Source organism: Quercus suber, unplaced genomic scaffold (genome assembly GCF_002906115.3).
Source record: "Quercus suber isolate HL8 unplaced genomic scaffold, Cork oak 2.0 scaffold_99, whole genome shotgun sequence".
NCBI lineage: Eukaryota > Viridiplantae > Streptophyta > Magnoliopsida > Fagales > Fagaceae > Quercus > Quercus suber.
Window position 1 is genome coordinate 318,757 of NW_027069564.1, and position 25,556 is coordinate 344,312.

At 33.5% G+C, this 25,556-nt stretch overlaps 1 protein-coding gene across 1 annotated transcript; it reads right to left on the reverse strand.

Annotated features, from left to right (window-relative positions):
• Positions 1-1,486: 1,486 nt before the first annotated feature.
• On the reverse strand, positions 1,487-24,932 carry LOC111989415 (uncharacterized). The gene is made up of 7 exons (XM_065774801.1): positions 24,892-24,932; positions 24,606-24,677; positions 5,013-5,116; positions 4,204-4,460; positions 3,015-3,137; positions 1,925-2,013; positions 1,487-1,603 (listed from the first exon to the last, which is right to left on the reverse strand). Exons 4-7 carry the CDS (start codon positions 4,457-4,459, stop codon positions 1,487-1,489), a joined length of 585 nt encoding a protein of 194 aa, XP_065630873.1. The 5' UTR covers position 4,460; positions 5,013-5,116; positions 24,606-24,677; positions 24,892-24,932.
• Between the last annotated feature and the right edge of the window lie 624 nt (positions 24,933-25,556).

Consider the following 25,556-nt stretch of genomic DNA (forward strand, 5'->3'; position numbering starts at 1 on the left):
AATAGAGATTCGGACTCAAGTTCTTCACATAAGAAAAATCATGTAATAGTAATCCTATTGACTTTTTTTCTTAAGAAGTTTTTGTTAACCACCTCAACCAAAAATACGAGCACATAATTTGCCTCTAGATAGTGCACAAAAAATTATTCCTCATTGTTTACACATCTATATATACTATAAAATGAAACCTCTGACTTTTGGTTGACCAAATTTGGTAGCTCCATAATTTTACTCATCAGCATTTTTTTAAATTTTTTTTAAATTTGACCTTTTACGCTTGCTTTCCTCTCTCTCAAACCTGAGCTTGCTCCTCTCTCGTAAACCTAATACTTTGCCTCTCTTCAGTATTCACTATCAATTTTCTCTCCACAACCCAGACCACCATCAGCCCTTCTCTCTCACAACTCAACGACTCCACCTTCTTCGGCTCCACCTTTGTCGGTGCCACCCATCTCTCACTCACGACAATTTCTCCCCTCTCTCACCCTCAGTTCTACTCTCCCACAACCCAGTCAGCTCATCACCCTCCATCTTTTGGCGCCACTCATCATTGGATCCACTGTCGTCAACGCAGCTAGTTTACTTGAAAAACAAGGTCAACATTTAAGATGTGATATGCGTATTCCATGTCTAGAGGACGTGTATAATTGGTGTACATATTACACTTTTTTTCTCATCTATAATTGGTGTACATATTATACATTTTCCAAAATAGAGTGTTAGGATTTAAATATCATTTGTATTGGCAAACATGTGAATATAAACTTGTCTTGTTATTAGCTATCAAATTTTTTTTTTTTATTCATTATGAGATGGGAGTAGTTGAAAAGAAGGGTTTAGTTTTTTTCATTTCTTTAGTTGAAAATTCGATAATTGGAGAAGAAAGAGGATTTCAATTTTGAATGTCTCTAGTAAAAACGTTAGAAAAGTGTTGATTCATGAGCTAAAAAGCTCTTGCATGTATTTTACTATTTTTCTATCAATAAAAAAATAATGGATGGGTTGGATTTGAAATCCTTCAGGGGAAAACTTTTTTTTTTTTTGGTAATCTACAATCAAAATGTAGAGTTCAAATTTGTCCTAAAAAAAGAAAAGAAAATACACACACGTGTATATATATATATATATATATCACTTCACTTACATTTTGCGTCCTTCATTAATTCAAACAGGAACTTTAGCTTTATTATGCTCTTAGTGTTGGTGTTGCTATCACTGTTTTAAAAATCGGACCGGACCGGCTGGTCCGACCGATTCAACCAGGAACCAAGAGCCAGTCCAGTCCACTTAAAAGCCCCAAAACCGGTCAACAACCGAAAAACAGACCGAAAATCGATCAAAAACTAGGGTTGAACCGAAAATTAAAAATAAAAGGGTTTGATGCCCGGTTCGGTTTTTAAAACCATGGTTGCTATAGCATTGAGACTTTGAGAATAGTTCATAGTTTCTTTTATTTGCTTTATCAAATTTTTTATTTATGTTACTGTTAACNAATACCTAAGTGCTGATGAAGTTTTGGATCTATAACTTGAGTAATTGCAGCCAAATTACTAAGTTGTGCCTCCACTCCAACGGAGCTATCAGTGCATCTGAAATTTCCTCGCTATAATTTTAAAACAAGAACACATATTGTAAGGAACTGGAATTAAAATTAGAAACAAAAATGATTAATCTAAAAAAAATTTCCAGCTCAGGAAGAACAATATGTTAACAGATTATATAGAATGGAACATAGTGTGGTTACTTGTTGACACAGAATATTTAACTTAAGTACACTACTTAAAGTGAAATAATATGGCCTACAAAATTTTCCACCAAAGCAAGCCATTTTGCATAGTAGGAGATATCTAAATTATAACTAAAGTACGCTACTTAAAGTGAAATATTATGACCAACGAAAAAATTGTATGGGGCAAAAAAGTACCAATCTGCGCATCAACCGTTCAAAGCACCAAAATGCATCTGCTTCATCTTCAAGAAGAATTATCATGGGGGAGCAGAGGTCACTCATTCCTGCTCGGTATTGTCATAAATTTTAGATAGAAGATCCAATATTGTGTTGCAATAATTATGTAAATTTTTGTTACCTCTTGCTATGCAAGGAAGGAATGTAAATGAGAAGAATTTCAATGAAAAATATATATTTAGATAAGAATGCTAGACCCACATGTAACAATATAAGTAGACTACATCAATGATTATTATTCTTCCCTTAATAAACAAGTGAAAGAATCAAAGGTTGTTCCAACTCTTGAACCTTAGAAAAAAAAACATTACTACAAGGATAATGGAACACAACAGAGAGCTGATATTGGGTGAATATTAAAATATATAATTTTATTTCCTGATATGCCATTTATTTAGATACAATCGAAAAGAAATTAAAGGAAAATGGACCCCAATGTAAAAAAATGGTTATTTGGACAATTCTCTCTACCTACTAATAGAGAAAGAGGGATCTAAGGAGCTTCCTGGACCTAATCTCTAATGATTTCATGTCATGAAAATGCCATGAGAGCATGGAGAAACATATTATCAAGACCCACTGGCAAATGGACCCCAATTTGCAAATCATGTTTGTCATTATTTTTCCATTCAAATGTTATAATTAAACAAGTAGCATTTACGAGAGCATTGTAAAGAAGACGATCATGCTAGATTTGTACATACTTTATACTAAAAATAGTCCGCTAGATATGTGTCCCTAGCCATAGATGTTGAAAAATTATTTCATAACATTTCAAGCATGTAATAAACGGTATTCATATCCAGTATTTTTCACTCTTTTATGGTGCAAACATCATATCTACTCAAACCTATGACAATTTAAGCTACAGGCTACAGTCCTTTATTGAACAAAGTTAATAATTACTGGGTGGCAAAGCTAATGGTAGTGGAGAATGGAGATCACGGCAATATAATGGATCAAGCAGATTTCCAACAAAGCAATGTGACTCATCATTTGATTGAACAAGCCCTTAACGACACATTAGCTATCCGTTTGAATCACCCACCTTGACAATAACCGACATCTGTATCTATCCACGCATAAACAGCAAGAATATCCCATAGTTTTGATAAGTTTTCCTGCTTCTCGTAAAACACCAATGTCCGATCAGTCCGAACCACATCAAGACCTGACATTAATATTAAGCCAACCAGAAAATTCATCAAAAAATAAATCTATAAGTACAAACATGCTCTTATAACTAAATACAACAATGCTCTAATTTACTATATGCAAGTAAATTCCAAATAAACATATTGCAATGGTTTTACACCAAAAAATAAATCAACGCTCAAACTTAAAACAACTAAGAACTACAGCATTACAAGCAGAAAAGATTGACAAACTTGGTGATTCATATGCAATCTTGATTTGTTGAACAGTATTTTAGTTTCATTGGCACCAATTACACCCACATAAGAAATGAAGGTCAAATGCATGCTAATTAAATCAAATTTGGAAATCCGTACAAAAACTTTAAATCATAATATATAATAAATAACCATCACTCCATCCATCCCACAATGAGTGTCACTGATGAAAAAAAAATGCACATTTTAAGGAGGTTCCTTGTAATTCAAAATATTTGTATGTGCTTGCCATTGTATTATTATTTATTATTGTAGTTAAGTATTGATGAATGGTGGAAGCTTCAAAATAACAATAAAAAGGGAACATAAATTAAACTTTGACTTTTTGACATGGGACAGACATTACCAAACAAGCAAAATTGGAAAAGTAACTGATTATGGGACAAGTGAAGTAATAAAAAGTGATCACAGAATAAGTAATTGAAACAACTCAAAAAACATTGAAGCAAAATTGCAAAATAAGAATGACAGAAATTCTCTAGAAATAAATTGACATTTAAATTTCATAGCACAAATTTAGCAAAAGAGAGTTGAACACTGGAAGATTCCAGGCAACTAGAATTTATGCTGAAAAGACTTTATTGAGATTGTATTTTCTTTCAAATTGTAACAAAGGATTTTAGATGACAATCTCATCCCCAAGATGCATTCATCTGAAATCAATTTGTGATCATCACCAATTGAAATGTCCAATAATAATGTTCCATATAATCAGTACTTTACAAGCTAAATCAATCATCAAAATGCGAGCTTATGCAGAAAGGTAAATACAAATTTTGCCCTAACACAAAAGACATGAGCATTTAATTAAAGAATACCACCAACCTATTTGATGCAGAGTCAGCATCCACTGGATTGCTTTCTTATCCTTCACTGTTTCCAAACCATCACCTCTAACATTTGCCCCACCATTGTCATCAGGAGGTAAAGCCTGTCCCTTGTCTGGGTTTGTTTCTAAAAGCACTAATGGATCTAGAATGGGTTGACCATCTTCAGTAATTACGGGCGCTGTGATAAATCTACCACTTCCAACTACAGGAAACATTTGGCCGCACTCTTCCTTCCACCTAGCATATTGCATTCTGAAGGAGTAGACATAAGATTAACGAAATGGATAGTCTCTAAATATCAGCAGATGGTACAGCAAACTTTGAACTCTACATATATATATATTGAATGCTTAAAGGATAAAACTTAGAGTGGATCCAAAATAACAGAATAATAACTTTAAAAAAAGGATGCCTATGCTATAGGTGTAAATAATTGTTGTTAGTTTTTTACAGGTTAAGACTGATAATAATCACCTGTGCTTTTGTCACTTTAATTTGATTGTTTGGGAAAAAAAAATTTAGTTTTAAATCTAAATTGATGATTATCTCTTGAAAAACATAGGAAAAAGGGAATATATTATCTAGCACATAAAAGAGGACAATTAACTGGCCCAAAAGAAAATTGAACTTAATCACTCATTTGATCCTTCAAGCAACAACACCCTTAAGCTCTCCCTAACCCTTCCCCATTAATTCCCCCACGTGATACAATTTATAATTAAAAGAAAAGAAAGAAACTGTGCTACCCATTACAAACCTTAAGAAACTAAATTTTGGATTTCACGGAAAAGGAAATTGGACTACCTTCGACGTTGCCGTATCTGCTCACGTTCTTCAAATGTACTCTGAGGATCATAACAACCAAGTAGAAATTCCCATACTTCTCCTCTGATTGATGGATGTACCCCCTAATTTGGAAAATAATTATGATAAGCATCAACTCTCACAGTGTTGTTTCCTTTATGAATGGAAAAACAAAAATGAACTCATGAAAAAGAAAATATCTACAAAATGAAGAAATAGAGAAGATTCCGTAAAAGGATTGCTCAAGTACACATATACTATTTGGAACAAATAGTAAACAATTATTAAATCATTAAACAACTATTTGGAAATGATGAATTCAATAAAAAAAAAATTTATAACACTTCCTCTCACATGTGGGGCCCAACTCATGGGATTTAATCTTTTAAGTAGAGGTATTTTTTTTTTATGGCTCTAATTCCACAGTTACCATTTGTCCCCAAAACATGAACAATTAAGAAAAGGAAAATTTAATCATCTAACCATTATTAAAACAACTTCCATAAAAATGATTCAAAAAATTTATTGAGACCCTTAATGAATTACATTGGGTGTTTGTTCACATAAGACAAATCTATAGATTTTACAAAGCAATTGAGCTCCATATTGATAACATATACCTCAAGGGTGATTAATTTATACATGACATAGGTTTTAGCCACAACACATGAAAGGAACATTATCATGGTGAAGAATATCTAGGTGATTTTTTCCTTCAAGATAAAAAAAGAAACACAACTTAGAATGAGTATAAACTAAATTGGCAGAACAACTTCAAACTTCATTTAGAGCTGTCAGAACAAAAGAACCAAGTCAAGTAGTCCAGGTGCATAGAAAATCAAACGGAATAATAATAAAATCAGATATGTTATATAGAGCAGATGTTAGAAATTTTAGTGACAGTGTGGTCAGATGATAAATGTAGTATAGACAAGATCGAGGAGTGCTTTTAGTTGTTTGTTCAGAACCAATTTGGCAAATTGTCTTCATGGCTATGCAAGTTGTTCTTTTGAACTTCTACTTTTTGACCTAGTCATTTTCTTTAATTTCATGTATTTAAGAACTCTTTTTGAGTTGGTTTGACCGCGTCATTGAGTATCGAGGATTGCCTTCTACGTTGATGGTTTAGATGCTTTATTATTGCTATTTTATATGCTGGTTAATTAAGTTGTTCCCACAAATCTTAATGTGCTGGCATGAGCATGGAATTACTAATGATTGCCAGCTCCCTCAATCTTAAGCTCATAAACGCTGAAATCACGTTATCAGTTTCAATTAAATATTTTAATTTGGCTGAATTTGTTACACACTCTCATTGCATACTCTGTACACACTCAAAATGATTTCACAATTTTAACTAAAAACATGAGTTTAGCCCACGTGGTAGTGTGTGTACTGTGAGTGTGCAATTGCCAGTGTGATAATCATTACTCTTTCAATTTCACCTGAAGAGATTGCCACAGATACCTTGAGAGAGTATGTATCTTTGCCAGTGTAATCAGCTTCTTGCGTGTTGGGGGCATGGGCACAAAATGGAACCTTTAAATATGTTCGGAAGATGAGAATGCAGTTGCTTTTCAAAGAACAGGACAAGTATAAAATCAAGGGATACATGAGTCATGAGTCCATTGTTTGGTAATGTGACTCAAACAAAAATTTTCAGTGTTTAAACACTAAAAATTGTGGGCCCCAAAAAAAATAACATGTTTGGTAGGAATGTGTACATTACACCAGCTAAGGCATGTGAGAATGCTGGCATAGTTGGATCCAAGCCGTACAAGTGGAATAGCTATTAGCAAAAGAAAGGGACGCTGGTTGAAGAAGGGATCTTTGGCCCATACCAACGGCGTGACCATCGTGAGAAAGTGTGAGATTTGCACCTGACATGGACAATCAGCACTTGCACAAAAGGGAGATAGCGACCCCCCATAATCAAATTTTATAAAACACTCCTTATTGGCTGAGCTTGTGTTGGACCTCTGTTAAAGACACGTGTATTACTCCTAACATCCTTGATGTCCCTTTCCTTGTCTAAGGTTTGCCCCCCACGTAGTAATAAAGTCACCCTCAATCCCACTATCCTGACATTGGCATGCTTTATCTCTCCTCTAGCAACTACATAGTACAATAGCTGTTTTAACATTCAAATGGAGGAATCATAATTTGACACCTATCCTTATGTACTTGGTAGCATTTCTTAAACTATAAGAGGAACATGTTGCTGAACCATTAGGGCAAGTACCAAGAAAGAGAACCTAAGAGAATAGCTAGAAAGTTTGGGGTGGGAAAGTGAGGTAGAGAGAAAGGTATCATTTGGGAAGAAATATCACCATTGTACAAAACTTTAATTTTCTTGATATAATAAAAAAACAGAAGAGAGCAAGGGCCATTCCTCTTGCTCACCGGTGGTTTTTCATCCCTTTCAAAAGGGTTTTTCACGTATTTCTCATGTCTCCTTTACTTTCTATGTTATACTTTCTCTTTCTCTTTCTCTTAACATCAAAGTGTTAAAGCTTTCATTTTTAGTGTTCTTAGGCTTTTTCACTTAAATGTACTATTAGATCTGTCAACCACTCTTTTGTATTACCTAGTAATCTAACTTGCACATACAGAGTATTTTTTTTTTTTTTTTGAAAGTGCATGTAGAAAACTTCTCTTAATAGTTTTTAGTTTTCAAATAACATTGTTTAATGGCACTTTTATAAATATTTTAAAAACTGTAGGTCCCTCTGATTAAACTACATGTCATCACTTTTAAAAAAAAAACCACACACACACGTACCAAACACACAATTATGTTTTTTCACTTTTAAAAATGCATTATTAAAAATATAGTACCAAACACATTTTTTACGGTATGAATATTTCAAATATATGTTTTTACAATACTTTTTAAACCATAATTTTCACATTATTTTGAACAACAATGGTAAAACACCTCTACCAATCAGGTTGCATTCGATGGTGGAGTCTTGGAAAGATAATCGGGTTTCAGTTTTCACTGCTAAAAGCGATGGCCAATGGGACTTGATCCTTCAAAAGAAAAATAGTTTCAGTTTTCACTGCTAAAAGCGATGGCCAATGGGACTTGATCCTTCAAAAGAAAAATAGTTGATGGGACTTACTCAGAATTTAGGAATATACCACTCCACTTCTTGCTCAGCATTTCCTGCAAAGTAGTAGGTCCATATCTTTAATGAAATAGAGGTAACATTTTGATTATATTGATTATGTCCCCATGCTAAATATGCGTATTTATTTTTTATTTTTTATCGACTCTTAAATACATTATAATCATATTCCATTTCTTGACACATATCTTGTTTAAACGTCAAATTAGGTTAAATGACGATCAAAGGTTAATTCCCGGATGATGGATCCAATTAAGCTTCTCAAAAAGTTTTGGGTGTTTATTTAGTTATTTTTTAAAAATCTAACTCCTCTATCCTTCTTCTTTTTTCTTTTCTTTTTTTCTATTTTTTCAAAATAAAGGTGTACTTATAGGGATGTTGAGGTTTTTTCGCAATTGTCCACGACTCCATGGGATAGAAAAATAATTGTGCTGGGGGAAGAGGGCTTGCACGAGAGAGAGAGAGAGGGAAATGAGACTTCTTCTTTTGTGAGTTTGTCACGAGAATGGTTGGCACTTGTAAAATTCATTTATTAGCTCCCACTATGAGACAAGCTATAATGCAACCTCTAACAACTTCATTTTCTACAAGACAAATCAACAATGACGAAAGTCGTTGTCCACAAATTTCATGCCATCCCCTGACTCAGTAGCAAGTACCCATTGATGCTATGATCTCTTTCCTTTCTTAACTGGGATTGAAATTCTATCACTCAGTTTTTAATATCAAATTATCCAAAGCTATGATAATACAAGCTTGTTTAAGTATTGATGACTTATCTTAAGAACTATAGAATATTTTGATCCTAATTCTCTACTTGTGAACTTGAATTTAGTGACAACAAATTTGATTTGACATTAAAGTAATAAGTAATAATATGACACTTGTTTAATTGAAAGTATAACTGCTTTAAAAGAGACTGTTATTGAGCAAAGATTTGTTTAAACTATGATTAAATAGTTCCAAAAGGAAAGAGAGAAAGAAGGACGACCAGAAGAAGACTCTCTGTTTGTTTAATTGTGTTTTTATTTTTATAAATTGCTTAGCAATATCAAAATGAAAATTCTAGGATAAGAATTTTTTTAATGGTTTTATTTTTTCTAAACTGAAAACAAATCAAGAAACATCATTTTAATGCAGGGACGGAACCAGAACTTGGAATTAGGAGGGCAACTCTGCTGCTAGTTATATGTGGCACCTCCGACCTTTGAATCTACTGCTTTACTACTAAGGATTTTTGTTTAAAATTTTTTAAATGGCCAAGTTGTTTGTTTTGGGTATAATAAATTGATTGGACTTAATTTTTTTTTGTTTTATTATTGATAATTTTTATTTTTGGGCTAATTTTTTTAGGCTTGTATATTTTGTTTTAGATTTAATCTATTAATTTTTTATGTTTTTTAAAGGTGAAAAATGCTAAAGTTACAAAATTTTTACAAATTACTAATGTGGTGAATGGTTATTATTGATAAGTAAAAAGTGATACAAGTGTATGAACTAATAAAAATTTGCTACCTTAATAGTTTGTATAAACGTTGTAAAAACATTTGTGGCTATGACATTACTCTCAAAAGAATTGATAGCATTATTAAGGGGGGCAAAGTGTAATTTTTTTTTTTTTTTTTGAGAATCTTGCTATTTTCATCATTGATTCATAGCAACATGTATGGAGCACAAATAAAATTGGTGTGCTTATGCTGGCCCATGCACCAAGTCTAATCCTCCCAAAAATAAGCCAAGATGATTGGAGTCCAAACATTGGACCTCATATCTTCAAGTTATTTCTGCTTCTGGCTTTTTGGATTTTCCAAACTTGGAACACAAATCAGAGAAATGAGAGAGATGAAATTCAGAATTTATCAAAATAATGAGTTCAGTGTGAAATGAAATTGTGACAATATTGAGGATCAATAGAAATATCACATACTACATCCTAAGAATAATGGTGTAGAATATGGGCAACAACATTAAGTGATGATTGCATAGATTTAAACAAAAGTTAGGATAAAGCCTATCATAGATTCATAATACATGCCGACATTGTTGTAGCAAAGCAAAATGCAATGTCAACTGTCAAATACAATAAAGTCTTGGTGTAGGTCTGCTTTCTAGGTAGCATCCGCACATTAATTAGTCTCGTGGAAGCAATAATTTATCTTTACCCGAGCTATTTAACTGAGCAGGTTCCTGTAGTCCGTGAAAAGAGATGCATGTAAATTACTATCAGTAGAAATATAACTAACCCAAATCACAAACTACTTTTGCATCAATTTCAATTTCTACAACCCTTAATTTCTGATTAACACACAAACTACTTTTACCAGAGTCTTGTTTCCTTAGAAGTCACTGTCTAGGGAAAACTAGAAGTGCTGAGGATAACAATTTGGGAAAAGAAGTCTTGTTTCTTTAGAAGTCATTGAATGTAAGAGGGTTTAATGATCTTTATGGCCTACATACTCTAGAAACTCTTTATTACCACTTTCCTTTATATGCACTAGAACCTTAATTAAATAATAATTGTAATAATTTAACATAACATACTAGAATTTAAGTGAATAGCTGTAGTTCTGTGTCAACGAGCCCCACAAGAGGAATCGGAGTTCGAACCACAGGTTGCTGTATATGTGGTGATGTCAAGAATTGCCAATAGCGGAGAGAGAACTAAACTATTGATGGATAACCATAAGACATTTGTTAGTGTACCATTTTAAAAAAATTCTGATATCATTTTTGTGAGAAATATAAAAATTTATAAATTAAAAAAAATCAGTTTTTTTGTCTTCCATAAAAAGTTTTTAAACATATTTTATAAACTAATAACCTTAGCGCATTTGTTTAACTTTTTACAGGAAAAAATTATAAGACCACAACTAATTCTATACTCATTTTCACAATAATTAAATGTGGCTGATTATAAGTGGTGAAAAAACAAGTTTTTGGTCCATGTAAAATAGTTGTAAAAAATGAATGTAAAATTATTTGTGATCCTTAAATAGCTCGTAATTATGTAGTTGCTGGCCTAATAATTTTGGGATACAACTTGTGCCTAATGCTTTTTTGCACTGGACACGCTAAGATGCATAGGCTTGTGCCTAATGTTGTACCATTTTTAAAAAATTCTAATATTATTTTTGTGAGAAATATAAAAATTTATAAATTAAAAAAAAAAAATCAGTTTTTTGTCTTCCATAAAAAGTTCTTAAACATATTTTATAAACTAATGACTTTAAAGTATCCATTTAACTTTTTCCATGAAAAAATTATAAGACCACAACTAATTCTATACTCATTTTCACAATAATTCAATGTGGCTGATTATAAGGGGTGAAAAAAAAAAGTTTTTGGTCCATGTAAAATAGTTGTAAAAATGAATGCAAAATTATTGTGATCTTTAAATAGCTTGTAATTTTGTAGTTGCTGGCCTAATAAATTTGGGATACAACTTGTACCTAATGCTTTTTTGCACTGGCCACGCTAAGATGCAAGAGCTTGTACCTAATGCTTTTTTACACTGAACACGCTAAGATGCAAGCACATGTTCAGTTTTAGACACATCTGCATTTTAAAAACTAATTGTTTTTACAATTTTCTATATTTCTCAATTGTGTCAAAACTTTTTAAAAATAATTTATTAACAATTATCATAAGGATATTCATAATTAAAACTCATTATAATCACTTATATAAGTTGAGTTTGACATTTTTCTAAAAAAAAAAAAAAAGAAGTTGAGTTTGATGTATACGTTTGATGTGAGATTTAATACATATCTGTGCAACATAAACTTGTACAATCTCATCCAATCCACACCTCCAACTATCACACTAAAATGGACCACACAGACTTATTTGCGAAATTTGGATGAGGAATCTTTGGGGAATGAACTAGATAATAGGTTGCTAGAGTTATGATGCAGCACCAAAATCTGTTATTTTATTAAGGTGGTATTCAATCAAATTAATTAGGCACACAAGTGTGAGGGGCTTGAGAAAAATAAACCATCACGTACCCTTCGCGCGATGGTTACTCCATAAATATAACTGCTTGTGAGAGTAGGGGGCAATGGTCTAGTCTCAAGTCTCTAGGGGGGAGCTTCACACATGTATACACTAGATTAAGCTAAAATAGAATTTCTATCTTAAATTAACAAAAATATTATTAAAAAAAAACTATATTTAAGGGTTTATAAAAATTCAATACACACGGGAACATTGTATATAAAAAAAAATAATTAACATTTTTTTTTGGAGGATAGGATGAAAGGAATGTAGATTCTCCCTGCAAAGAGAATTAAATAATACTACTAAGTTATAATACCCTTTTACATCATACAATTTTATTTATAGTTAACTCTAATCTTCCAATCACTTTTTTTTTTTTTTTTTTTTGGTTGTTAAGCTCATATGAAAGTTTTTCAATCAATCACTTCAGTTATTTCAAACCAACAAATGGTTTAATCTAAATAATTCAACACCAAAATGTATAACATTCAAGTTAGCAGATAATACGTTAAATATTTGAGAATAGATGACTAAATCAAATGGGTAGGTTGTTGTTGTTTTTTTTAGTTAGGGTATAAGTTGATAGGGTCCGATTAATGAACTCTCTTAGGGAAATTAATAATAAACAGTTTTAAGAAAGTTTTGACATTAGTTTTATGAGAAATATAAAAAATCGTCAAAAAAATTAACTGCATTTTTCTTTTTCCATAAAAATTTTCTAAAAATATATCATAAATCAATGCCTTTAGGACATACATTAACTTTCCTCAAAAATTAATTTTTTCTTTTACATAAAAAGTTTCTAAAAACACTTCCTAAATTAATATTCTTAGGACATCCGATAACTTTTTCCAAGTTGATATATGGTATGCAACTATTATAACATCCTAACATTTCCAAAAGAGACAATAATGTTGGAAAACTTGAAGGCAAGTATATTAACATGGGAGAAGCCAACTAATTATTTTAGGTTTCTAGTGTTTTTAATCTTTTAAGTATTTTGGTAATGTAATTATTACAACAAGTGAAGAAGGGGAAATTTGAACCCTAATCTAAGATTTTTGTCACCAAACCTCTTATGATGTCCCACATTGATATTAAATTAGTTGAGTGTATGTTGTGTGTTTAGTCTCTTATACGCATATACTATGTTCAATTTATTGGGGTTTTATAAACAACTACAATGAATCTCAATTGTGATCTTTTGAGATATAACGCAAGTGTTTTTTCTTGGATTATTACAAATGATATGAAAGTCAACTTGGTAACCTTCTATACGCTCAGAGCAACACCACCATATGGACCTTGATGAGGATGTCAAAAATTTAGGTGAGGAAGGATACCCCATATATTGATATTTAATTCTTTATATTTAACAAAATATTGAATTAATTAAGTGTGTGTGTTGTGTGCTAAGACATGCATCAAATATATACTAAATTGACTTAGGCATTAGAAATAATTATCGAAAGTTTGTAACTAAACTAGTCTGTAGATTTTTGCTTGAGTCGTTACAACTCTTCTACAAGAGATATGTTATTCTGACAACAAGAAGAATCTTTTCACCCTAAAAATCACTTTTCAAGACATAGGGTAGGGAGGAATGAGTTAGCTCTAGGTTTTGATTTCCATTCTATAGTTTTGTGTTCTAAAAAAAAAAAAAAAAAAAAAAAAAAAAAAAAAAAAAAAAAAAAAAAAAACATTCTGTGGCCAAGTTTGTAAAACGCGGCCTTAGGTCCAAAAAACGTGGCCATAGGCCGATTTGGCCTATAGCCGCGTTTTTTCAGGCAGCGTTTTCAAACGTGGCCCAAACCCCATGACTATAGGCCAGAGGGGGTCTATGGCCACACTTTCCAAATGCGACCTAAGACTAGGTCCTATGGCCGCGTTTCATAGTCTATCACCTATGACCAAGGCTGTAATGACAATGTGAGCTGTAATTCATCTATTCCTTGGATACATGCTGCATATTAGTGTCATTTGAGCCACAACCAACTCTTGAACCTTAGAAAAAAAAAACATTACTACAAGTATAATGGAACACAACAGAGAGCTGATATTGGGTGAATATTAAAATATATATATATATATATATATACAATGGAAAAGATATTAAAGGAAAATGGACCCCAAGGTAAAAAAAAAATGGTTATTTGGACAATTCTCTCTACCTACTAATAGAGAAAAGAGGGATCTAAGGAGCTTCCTGGACCTAATCTCTGATGATTTCATGTCATGAAAATGCCATGAGAGCAATTAAATGGCCCAAAAGAAAATTGAACTTAATCACTCATTTGATCCTTCAAGCAACAACACCCTTAAGCTCTCCCTAACCCTTCCCCATTAATTCCCCCATTTGATACAATTTATAATTAAAAGAAAAGAAGGAAACTGTGCTATCCATTACAAACCTTAAGAAACTAAATTTTGGATTTCATGGAAAAGGAAATTGGACCTTCGACGTTGCCGTATTTGCTCACGTTCTTCAAATGAACTCTAAGGAGCATAACAACCAAGTAGAAATTCTCATACTTCTCCTCTAATTAATGGATGTACACCCTAATTTGGAAAATAATTATGATAAGCATCAACCCTCACAGCTTTGTTTCCTTTATGAATGGAAAAACAAAAATGAACTCATGAAAAAGAAAATATCTACAAAATGAAGAAATAGAGAAGATTCCGTAAAAGGATTGCTCAAGTACACATATACTATTTGGGACAAATAGTAAACAATTATTAAATCATTAAACAACTATTTCGAAATGATGAATTCTATTAAAAAAAAAAATTAAAACACTTCCTCTCACATGTGGGCCTAGAATCCCTCCTTAATAAGTGGGGCCCAACTCATGGGATTTAATCTTTTAAGTGGAGGGTTTTTTTTTTTTTTAAATTTTTATTATTATTATTATTTTTTATGGCTCTAATTCAGTTACTATTTGTCCCCAAAACATGAACAATTAGGAAAAAGAAAATTTAATCATCTAACCATTATTAAAACAACTTCCATAAAAATGATTCAAAAGCTTTATTGAGACCCTTAACAAATTACATTGGGTGTTTGTTCACATAAGACAAATTTATAGATTTTACAAAGCAATTGAGCTCCATATTGATAACATCTACCTCAAGGGTGATAGTGCATATATGACATAGGTTTTAGCCACAACACATGAAAGGAACATTATCATGGTGAAGAATATCTAGGTGATTTTTTCCTTCAAGATAAAAAGAGATACAACTTAGAATGAGTATAAACTAAATTGGCAAAACAACTTCAAACTTCATTTAGGGCTGTTAGAACAAAAGAACCGAGCCAAGTAGTCCAGGTGCATAGAAAATCAGACGGAATAATAATAAAATCAGATATGTTATATAGAGCAGATGTTAGAAATTTTAGTGACAATGTGGTCAGACGATAAATGTGGCCTAGACAAGATCGATAAGATAGTTAAGTTGAAGATAGTTAAGTTGATAAGATAGAAATTTTTGACTAATCAATTGCAGTTAAAAAGCCCCAAGATTAACATGTCATTCTTTGAGCTCTAAAAGAAAAAAGAAACACAGGAAAAAATTCATGGAAGCATAAAAGGACAAAAATAGATTGCTAATTTTGTTTTATGTGCTTGTGACTTTATGTAAAGGAAAATTCGATCACAAGCCCACAAGGGAAGCAGAGAAACCTTTTTATTTTATTTTCTTGGGCAATTAAGGAGCAATGGATCATGCAGATCTCTAAAAATTTGAAGCTTTGAACTAAAATTTTACCTTGACTTCTTGATACATTAATTTCTTCTCCCAAGCGTATAGTCTCTCAACAGTTGAACAATGACTGTTACTGACAATAGCCCCGCTTGCAACATTACTTCCAAGCTTTTCCTCACCCAACTTCCCAAAACCATTTGATTTTGGACTCAAACTCAATGTCCACAAAGATGGACTCAAATTACACCCATAGTTATAAACTTTTCCTACCAAAACCAAATTAAAGACATAGATAATAATCCCTCTAATTACTACAAAGTTTAGCCAAATATAGAAAAAAAAAAATTGCCCATAATCTTATAATTCATTTTGAGTAAAATTTAAGTCCATAGCAAAACAAATCTATAGCACAAATCCAAGAAAAAAGCCCTTTTAAGGCCTGACCTCCTTTACTCTGAGCTGAATAGCTAACAGAACTTGAAACTTCCAAGAAGTAGAGTTTTAACTGTATAGCTTTTGCAATATAGAGTTTTGAAAAGCTTTTTACCATAAAGCACGTTTTTGATAGTGGGTTACTACCAGACACACCCATAACTTAGATCTGTTGCCAAATTTTCCTAGTCTAACGACACAAAATTAAAACCCATTAGAGGGGCAGTGCCACATTCCAATTATTTGAGGTCAAAAAGTGCCATTAAAAGCAAAGAAATATAAATCTCTCCCCATGAGCCCAAGGTCTGTCCTTTATAGCCTCACTCATCCTTTGAAACCCTTAGACTAATAGAAACACACCTGCTCTCACCCATTCCATTCATCCCTAGTGCTCTTCTAAATGTCTAAAGAATCTAAACCAACTTTATTTGCATATTTTATCACTTACTAGGTTACTATTAGAACAACAGACAGGGCTTCCTAATCTTACCAAATGTGTCTATAAAAAGCACAAAATCCAATCCTAAAAGTGCAATTTACACACAATGTACATTACTGACAATTCAATGAGTTCACACAGAGTAAACAGTGGTGGTGACAAAACTGAGAGACTACAATCACTGAACTTAAATTACAAGTAAAATCAAAATTACCAACCATCCTATCCTCAATATTAGTAATGTAATTTATTGATTAATACATAGAACCTTTAAAGGGTTTCCTAGAATGAAACCCAATTGGATACATAAGCTATTAAGTTCATAAAGTTAAAGCATTCACAGTAACCATTCCCATAAGTTTTGGATTTCATAATGCCAAACACAACAAACCTATAACGTAATATCAAGTATTATGTTATATTACTCAACTACAGTTTAGTTACCATGGAAAAGAGCGAGCTAGCTGCAGTGAATAAGAGAACAATGACACACACCGCTGAGGATAATGATGAAATGGGCACAATGGCTTTTGTGTTTTGTGTTTTGTTTTTTTTTTTTTTTTTTTCCTTTTTTGTTATCTCTCTCTCTGTCTCTCTCTTTGGAGAACTAAGATGGTCCTAGATCTGACAAAATAAGCAAAATGAATTCAAGCAATTCAACATGCAAATCGAAATAAGCTCAAATTCAGAACAAAAAATCCATAAAACACTCGTAAAATACGCAACGAAAATTCCATGACAAAATAGATGATAGATGAGATGGCCATACACAAGAGACCAGAGTACCTGGACCCACTCCACACCCACAAAATGAATTGAGTCACAGGAGATGGCTCTGATTCAGGTAATCTTGTCACCTGCTCCTGTAAATTTTTAACAGAGCAAGTATATTAATTTCCCCAACATTTCCTAACTTTTAATGAATCAAATTGAAATGAAAAGAAACCAGACTACTAGAGAAAATATTAGCAATGAAAAAAAAAGATCTAACGGAAGCCAACCTACAGTTTATCTTATCTTTCATCATTTAGCAAGTAAATGACTAAGCACACTCTATTGGAAATGTATAAAAATAGCAGCAGAAGAATAAAGTAACCCAAAATCAGAAAAGAACCCACAAAACAAACAATCATCCATTTTCAATCTATAAAACAAAATTGCAAAATCTAACACACTAAGATGAGAGTAACCCAGAAACAAAAAAGAACCCAGAAAGCAAATAGAGGAAAATTATTCAAATTATAATCTAAACTCCGTAGCTTTTATAGCAATAGAATTCATTATCTGAATTGAAAAAAACGAAGAAAGGCAAGGCAAGACCAATCAGATTCCTCTCAAAAACTCAACATTTCCAACTATCTCCACTCATTCAATCACATCATTAAAGCAACAACACAAGCTCAGATCTCTACATATTAAACAAAACCCAATACACAAAATTGGAAAACTAAAACAAAAAACAACATACCCCTTGTTTCCTCAACTCAGACTGTTAGGTTCTAAAGATTTAGGATTTTATGTATTTAGAACTCTAATTTGTATTGTTGGTAAACCATGACCAAAACAGGTTGTTTAGTCTTGTTTAGGCTTGCTCAAAGTTGGGTCTTTAATGTAAAGTTGGAATCGAGAGGTTGCAGATGCATTTGTGCATTTTGGCCTGGCTCGATCGATCGAAGGAAAGGCTCGATCGATCGAATCTCGGGCAGAATGTTTTTCTACAGAATTTTCCAGCTCAGCCCTAACTCATTAAACGTTTTGGGTTTTCTATTTTTACCCTAGGTATATAAAGAAAAACCCTAACCACATTTTTAGAGTTGCTCCAGTTGTATTGTTGCTCATATTTTGCTGTTTTGTGTAAATCTCTTGTGAGATCTAGAAGAGTTTTCCTTTACACAAAGCTTAGGGTTTTCAAGGTAGAGATTACTTCAACATCTTGATAATCAACTCGGTTGCTACCATTGAAGTTTAAAGAATATCAAGCGTGGGTGCTTGTTGCTGATTGGAGAATCCAAGAAAGAAGGAGTCCGTGGATTCGAAGCTTGCATGTGGTCGTGTCAGTAAGTTCTACTGGTTGGTAGTATTAGGAAGTCAAGCGGGGAGCTTGTAAGTCCTTTTGTATGAATTTCGATTCTTTCGCATAGTGGATTTAGGTTTACCTTGAGGATAGCTAGGTCAAATCTTCCTCAGGTTTTTACCGTGTGGTTTCTTGGGTGATCATATCATTGTGTCTTTTATATTTCCACTACTTTATACTTTTGATATGATTGTATGTTTGTGATAACCTAGTATTGCTTAAATTGACTAAGTTAATCACTTGGCTAATTAATTAGGTTAATCTGGTTGTTTTAAGGGGTTTAAAACCGTTCAAGTGGTATCAGAGCGGGTAGCTCTCTTGTTAGAGATTTTTTGATCTCTAAACTGATCCTTGACCCCTTTTGTCATGGAGCATGGACACTCTCTTGTTGTTCCTCCTCACTTTGATGAGAATAACTATGCTTATTGGAAAGTAAGGATGAAAGCATTCCTAAAATCTATTGATGAGAGGGTTTGGAATTTCGTTGAATACGGATGGCAGAAGCCCACTACTCCTGTAAGTGAGTGGTAAACTTCTGAAAAAGAATCAGCAGGCTTCAATAGCAAAGCTATGAATGCCATCTTCAATGCTGTTTCTATAGAGGAATTTAAGAGAATCTCTAATGTTGAGGTTGCTCACACTGCTTGGAAAATCCTCCAAACTGTGCATGAAGGCACAAAGGCAGTTAAGATTAATAAACTGTAGCAATTGACTTCTAGATTTGAAAGCATTAGAATGTCTGATGATGAATCTTTTGATGAATTCTATGCTAAATTAAATGATATTGTCAATTCTGCTTTTAATTTGGGTGAAATCTATGATCAACCTAAAATTGTTAGGAAGATACTTAAATCTTTAACTGAAAACTTTAGACCCAAAGTAACTGCCATTACTGAGAGCAAGGATGTAGACACCATCCCTGTTGATGAGCTTGTAGGATCTCTTCAGTCCTATGAGTCTGACCTACCCAAAGTGAACAAATCCAAATCAGTGGCTCTTAAGTCAGTTGATGATGTTGATGTTGGTGGATTTGATGATGAGCTCTCTGCTACAGAGATTGCTTTCCTTGCCAAGAACTTTAGAAACTTTCTTAGGAATAACAATAGAAAGGCAAGAGGTACAAATACTGTTGAACCTAGAAACTTTAGGAAGAATGATCCCACTAAGGTTAATAATTTTGAAAAACCTAGAGAAAAAGTTGGTCAATCTTCAAACAATCCTTTGGGTGCCCAATGTTTTAGCTGTCAAGGGTATGGTCATGTGAAATCTGAATGTCCTACATTCTTGAGATCTAAGTGTAAAGTTATGGTTGTAACATTTAGTGATAATAAGGTTTCTGATGATGAGTCTGGATGTGACGAGGATGGAAACTTCATTGCTTTCACTACTACTACTGTAGTAAATGAAAGTATATCTGTTGAAGAGAACCCTTCTGATGGGGAACTCTTTGAGGATGCATATCTTCAAGAGGCCTATAATAAACTTTGCAAAATTGCTGCAAAGGATACTATGAATGTTGAACTTGGCCTGAAGAAAATTGAATCTCTTGAGCTTGAAAAGAAGAATTTGCTTGTTAATTTGTTTAATGCTAATAATCTTTTGAACAATGTTAAATCTGAGAACATGCTCTTACTTGATAAAGTTAAAACTTTATAACATAATTTATCTGTTGCTAGATCTGCTAGTTCTAAACTTGATCAAATGTTGAATGTTCAAAAGTATCATTCTGATAAATCTGATTTAGGATATGTTGAAAGCATCTTTGATTCTGCACCATATTTCACAAACTTTGTTCCTTCATCTTTTTCTAACCCTTCTGCGAGTGAGGTTATGAGTGAAACTGTTAAGCCCCCTATGAGTGAGGTAATTAAACCCATAGAAATTTCACCACCTAGGAAGATTAGGGTTGATCTAGGAAAGTCTAAACCTAAGGATTCTACCATTTCTAAGGACAAGATACATGGTAAACCTGCTTGGGTTTGTCATTATTGTGGAAAGTCTGGACACATTCATCCTAAATGTTACAAGCTTCAAGGTGCTAAGAGAGTAAACAAACCAAAGGTGCTTGTGCCTCAAGCATAAGATCCTATGGCACTCATTGGTGAATTGGTAAAGGCGTTGAACCTTTATTCCAATCCTGGAGTTGGAAATCACTCGAATGTGAATAAGAACTCCATTGCTCGTGGTGCATATAAAAGGTTTTGGATGCAAAAAACTCGATCTAATTAAGTCTTTCTGACATGGTCCTTGTGCTCTATTGCTCATTCCTTTGTGACCATTGTTCTTTGGTTCTCTGTGTTTTTTGTGTTTTTTTTTTTTTTTTTTTCTAGGACTTGGATTGCATTACATTCATGCATTTCNGCATTGCGAATTCTCTGAGAAATGGAGAAAGTGGATTCTGTTTTGTATCTCCACAGTGAGATTTTCGATTTTGATAAATGGCACCCCTAAGGATTTCTTTGAGAGCTCTAGGGGGCTGCGTCAAGGAGATCCTCTCTCCCCGCTCTTATTTGCTATTGTTATGGAGGCATTAAGCCGTTTGCTGGATGGTGCGGTTTTGGCTGGACACATTTCGGGCTTCACTGTTGGTACCAGGTCTAATACCCCCCTCATGGTGACCCGCTTACTCTTTGTGGATGACACTTTAATTTTCTGTGATGCTACAGCAAGTCAGATTGAATATTTGCGGGAGATTTTAGCCTCTTTTGAGTCAGTGTTAGGGTTGCATATTAATCTGGCTAAGTCAGAACTAGTTCCAGTTGGAGAGGTGACTAATATGGGGGAGCTTGTGGCATTGCTGGGTTGTAGACAGTCATCTTTGCCACTGACTTACTTGGGACTGCCTTTAGATGCTAAATTCAAGGACAGGGCGATTTGGAACTCTATCCTAGAAAGAATGGAGCGAAGGTTAACGAGTTGGAAGCGATTATACTTATCAAAAGGTGGTAAGATTACCTTAATCAAAAGAACTCTCTCAAGTTTGCCAACTTATTTCCTATCTCTCTTCCCTATTCCTGTGGATATTGCTATTTGTATTGAGAGGATTCAAAGAAATTTTCTTTGGGGTGGGATAGATGAGTCTCCTAAATTCCGACTAGTAAATTGGGCTCAGGTTTGTTCTCCATTGCAGTATGGCGGTTTGGGTATTAAAAATTTGAGAACCTTCAATCAAGCTTTGTTGGGGAAATGGTTGTGGAGATATGGAAGAGAGACAACCCATCTCTGGAGGCGGGTTATTGAGGCTAAATATGGGAATGATTGGGGAGGTTGGTGTACAAAAGAAGTCTCTAATCCTTATGGTGTTAGTCTTTGGAGAACAATAAGACAAGGCTAGCCAGCCTTTTCAAAATCCATTCTGTTCGAGGTTGGTGTTGGTGACAGAATTAAATTTTGGCATCATGTGTGGTGTGGGAGCTGTACTCTCCGGGAGGCTTTTCCAGAATTCTATAATATTAGTTGTAATAAGGAGTCTTCTATTGCAGATGTTATGCACTTTCCTAACCAGAGGCTTCACTGGGATCTCCTTTTTTCTAGAGCTCCCCAAGATTGGGAAACAGAGCACTTTTACACTTTTCTAGATCTTATCAATTCATTGCCCCTTAATGGTGAAGGTCAAGACAAACTATGTTAGAAACCAACTGGAAATAAGAATTTTAAAGTGAGTAAGTACTATCTCTCTCTCTTTCCTCTACTCTCGACATTTCTTTCCCTTGGAAGCCTGTGTGGCGTTCAAAGGTCCCTACTAAGGTTGCTTTCTTCCCTTGGACTACCTCATTAGGTAAGATTTTGACTACTGAAAATTTATGGTATAAGGGTGTCGCCATTGTAGATTGGTGCTATATGTGTAAAAGGAGTGGGGAATCAGTGAATCATCTTCTTCTTCATTGTCCTATTGCTTATGAATTATGGTCTATGGTGTGGACTCTATTTGGTCTCCAATGGGTTATGCCGCATGGGGTCCTTGATTTATTTTCGGGTTGGCAAGAGTCTTTTGGTGGGCATCGGGGCATTGATCTATGGAGGGCCATCCCACATTGTCCTATGGTGTATTTGGTGAGAATGGATCTCAAGATGTTTCGAAGGGAAGGAACGGTCTATTTCAGAAATTAAATCTCTTCTTCTCCACACCTTGCTAGAGTGGAGTTCTTCCTTTAATCTTTTCCCTTGTTCTAATTTTTTTAGAAATGCTTGATCTTTGTAATTTTTGTGTTTGATGTACTGTTTTCCATGTACACCCACGGTGTACCTAGACTTTTAATTAATACAATTCCGTTATTTATAAAAAAAAAATAATAAAAAAAAAATTAAAAAAAAAAAAAAAAACATGGATGAACAATCATTTGAATTTGTTTGAATTAATAAGCCCAGCGATTAGTTTTTTTCTTTAAAAGTTGGGTAATAGTGCATATATGAGTAAAAAAGAATTCCTATTTTCATTGATGGACCGAAATAGACCGAATGGACCGAAGTGGACTGAAATGGACCGAGTGGACTGAAATAGAAGAAGTGGGCCTAATTGGACTAAAAGGGACCGAATTGGACCAAATAAACTAAAGTGGACCGAAATAAACTGTATGGACCGAATTGGACCGATATAGACCGAACTGGACTGAATGAACCTAGTGGACTGAAATGGACCAAAATGCGGCGCTAGTATGGCCTGAGCTTAGTAAAAATAAAAGGTACATTGCAGTTTTTAGATATTATAATATTAAAAATCAGTTTTTAGATAGTAAAAATCAGTTTTTAGATAGTAAAAATCAGTTATAATATTATGTGATGTTAGTGACATGGGGATCAAGTGTGTCCTGTATGAGTTAGTTGATTATATGGTTTTGACTAAACAAATAGAAGTTGAACCAATGTATCTTATTAAATGATTGGTCATATATAAACTCGTAGTTAACTGATTGAAATCTCTGGTCTTGTTGAGTTTCACTCAAGGGGTTACAGGTGTTTGTAGTGTACTCAGAAATATTTCAATTTAAAGGGGCAAGAGTAAAAGGCAAGGATAGCAAAATTGAAATAGAACACGTTAACTAACATAACTAACAAAATAAATAAATAAAATTCAATTTTTCATGCAAAAGTTAATTTAAATGTAAATTATAACTGATTTTTTCTTGTCCAGTGTCAATTTACACAATGACCTCTAAAATCTTTTTGAAATCACTGCTTGATTGCCACATTTTTTGGGTGCATGTAATAAAATGTTGACTTAAAATTTAGCTTCCTGATAAAAACTTGGACCTTGCAGCATTACTCAACGGGTGTCAAACCCAAGATATTGGATTCTAGAACAGATTGACCTCTAACATATTCATTGTATTTATTTTGAATTATAATTGTATAGTGTATGCCTAATCTTTGAGAAATACCCAAATTCCATCTTCAATGAGCCATGGAGGTGGTCAAACCCAAGTTTGGCCCCATTTGAGATATAGGCCTAAAGTTATCAGACCAAGAACAGCCCAATGTGCATAAAATGCTATTAAGTTCCTGGGCCTTAGGAGAGATTTGATGGCATCTGGGATTATATTACGTGGTTCTTTTGGAAACTAGCTAGTAATACTGATGCAATTTCAAAATGTTGAAATAGTTGACCAGTTCTAAGATCATGTATATCCTGACCTCCTTCTCAAAAAAAAAAAATGTATATCCTGACCTCTAAAGAATAGAATGTACATTCAAATGATCATGTATATCGTGTGCCAAGTGCCAACCTGTAGATGCATTCAATGCATTAACCAAACACAAAGACACAGAATTAGAGAGAGAAACAAAGAATTACTAATTACTAATTACTTTACCTGGCCATTTCCTCCAATGGTGCAAGTCCAAGATAGTACTTGTTTGATTCTTTGTCTGGAGTGGATGTGAAACTGCAAAAATAAAAGAAAGGTTCTGTAATGAATATTCCACTAAACATACCATATCTAAATGCACCATATGATGTCATTATATCATTTAAAGGTAGAGAGAGAAGCCATTTTTTTTCAGATTGATAAAGAAAACCATTGCAGATTCCATCCATTAATATTTTTTTTCCCACAAAAGAAAGATATGACAATTAAAGCACATCACAAGACAACTTACACTATATCTCCTGTTAAAGCAGCCTGCAAGGAATCTTCTTCCTGGAGTGTAGACAGCACACATATAGGAAATAAGAAATAAATAAAAAACAAGAATGAACAAAACATACAGGCATGGAAAACAAGAAAAGATGACAATGACAACTCTAGCCAAGAGACAACGGTTGTAAATCACATCAAAATCTTACCTTGTAGAAGTTTACAAGTGTCTTTTGATCATATTCACATTCCCTCCGTTCCAAATACTGCATTTAAAAGATTCTTTAGTTTACTTATACAATAAAATAACAATTGCAAGCCAACTCTGTGGAAATGAATTCCCAGTTATAAAAAATAAAAAGCGAGTGGCAGACAAGCTTGCTAAGGAAGGCTGTTCTTCCCCTTTTGATTTTGTTATATTAGAAAACCCTAATTCTGTTGAACTATGTAATATTTTAAGTTCTGATGCACAAGGTTTGTATAATCTAAGGTGCTCTGCCAATACTTCTGTTGTTTTGGTTTGATAATGACATGGTTCCTTTTAACCCCCAAAAAAAAAAAATCAATTTACATTTTTGTCAAAAGTACTACTAAGCAATCTACAAAGCAAGTATACCTAGCACTCCCCATCTAAACAAGCTAAATTAAAATTAATATATAATATTACCTCCATTGCTAATCTTTCCC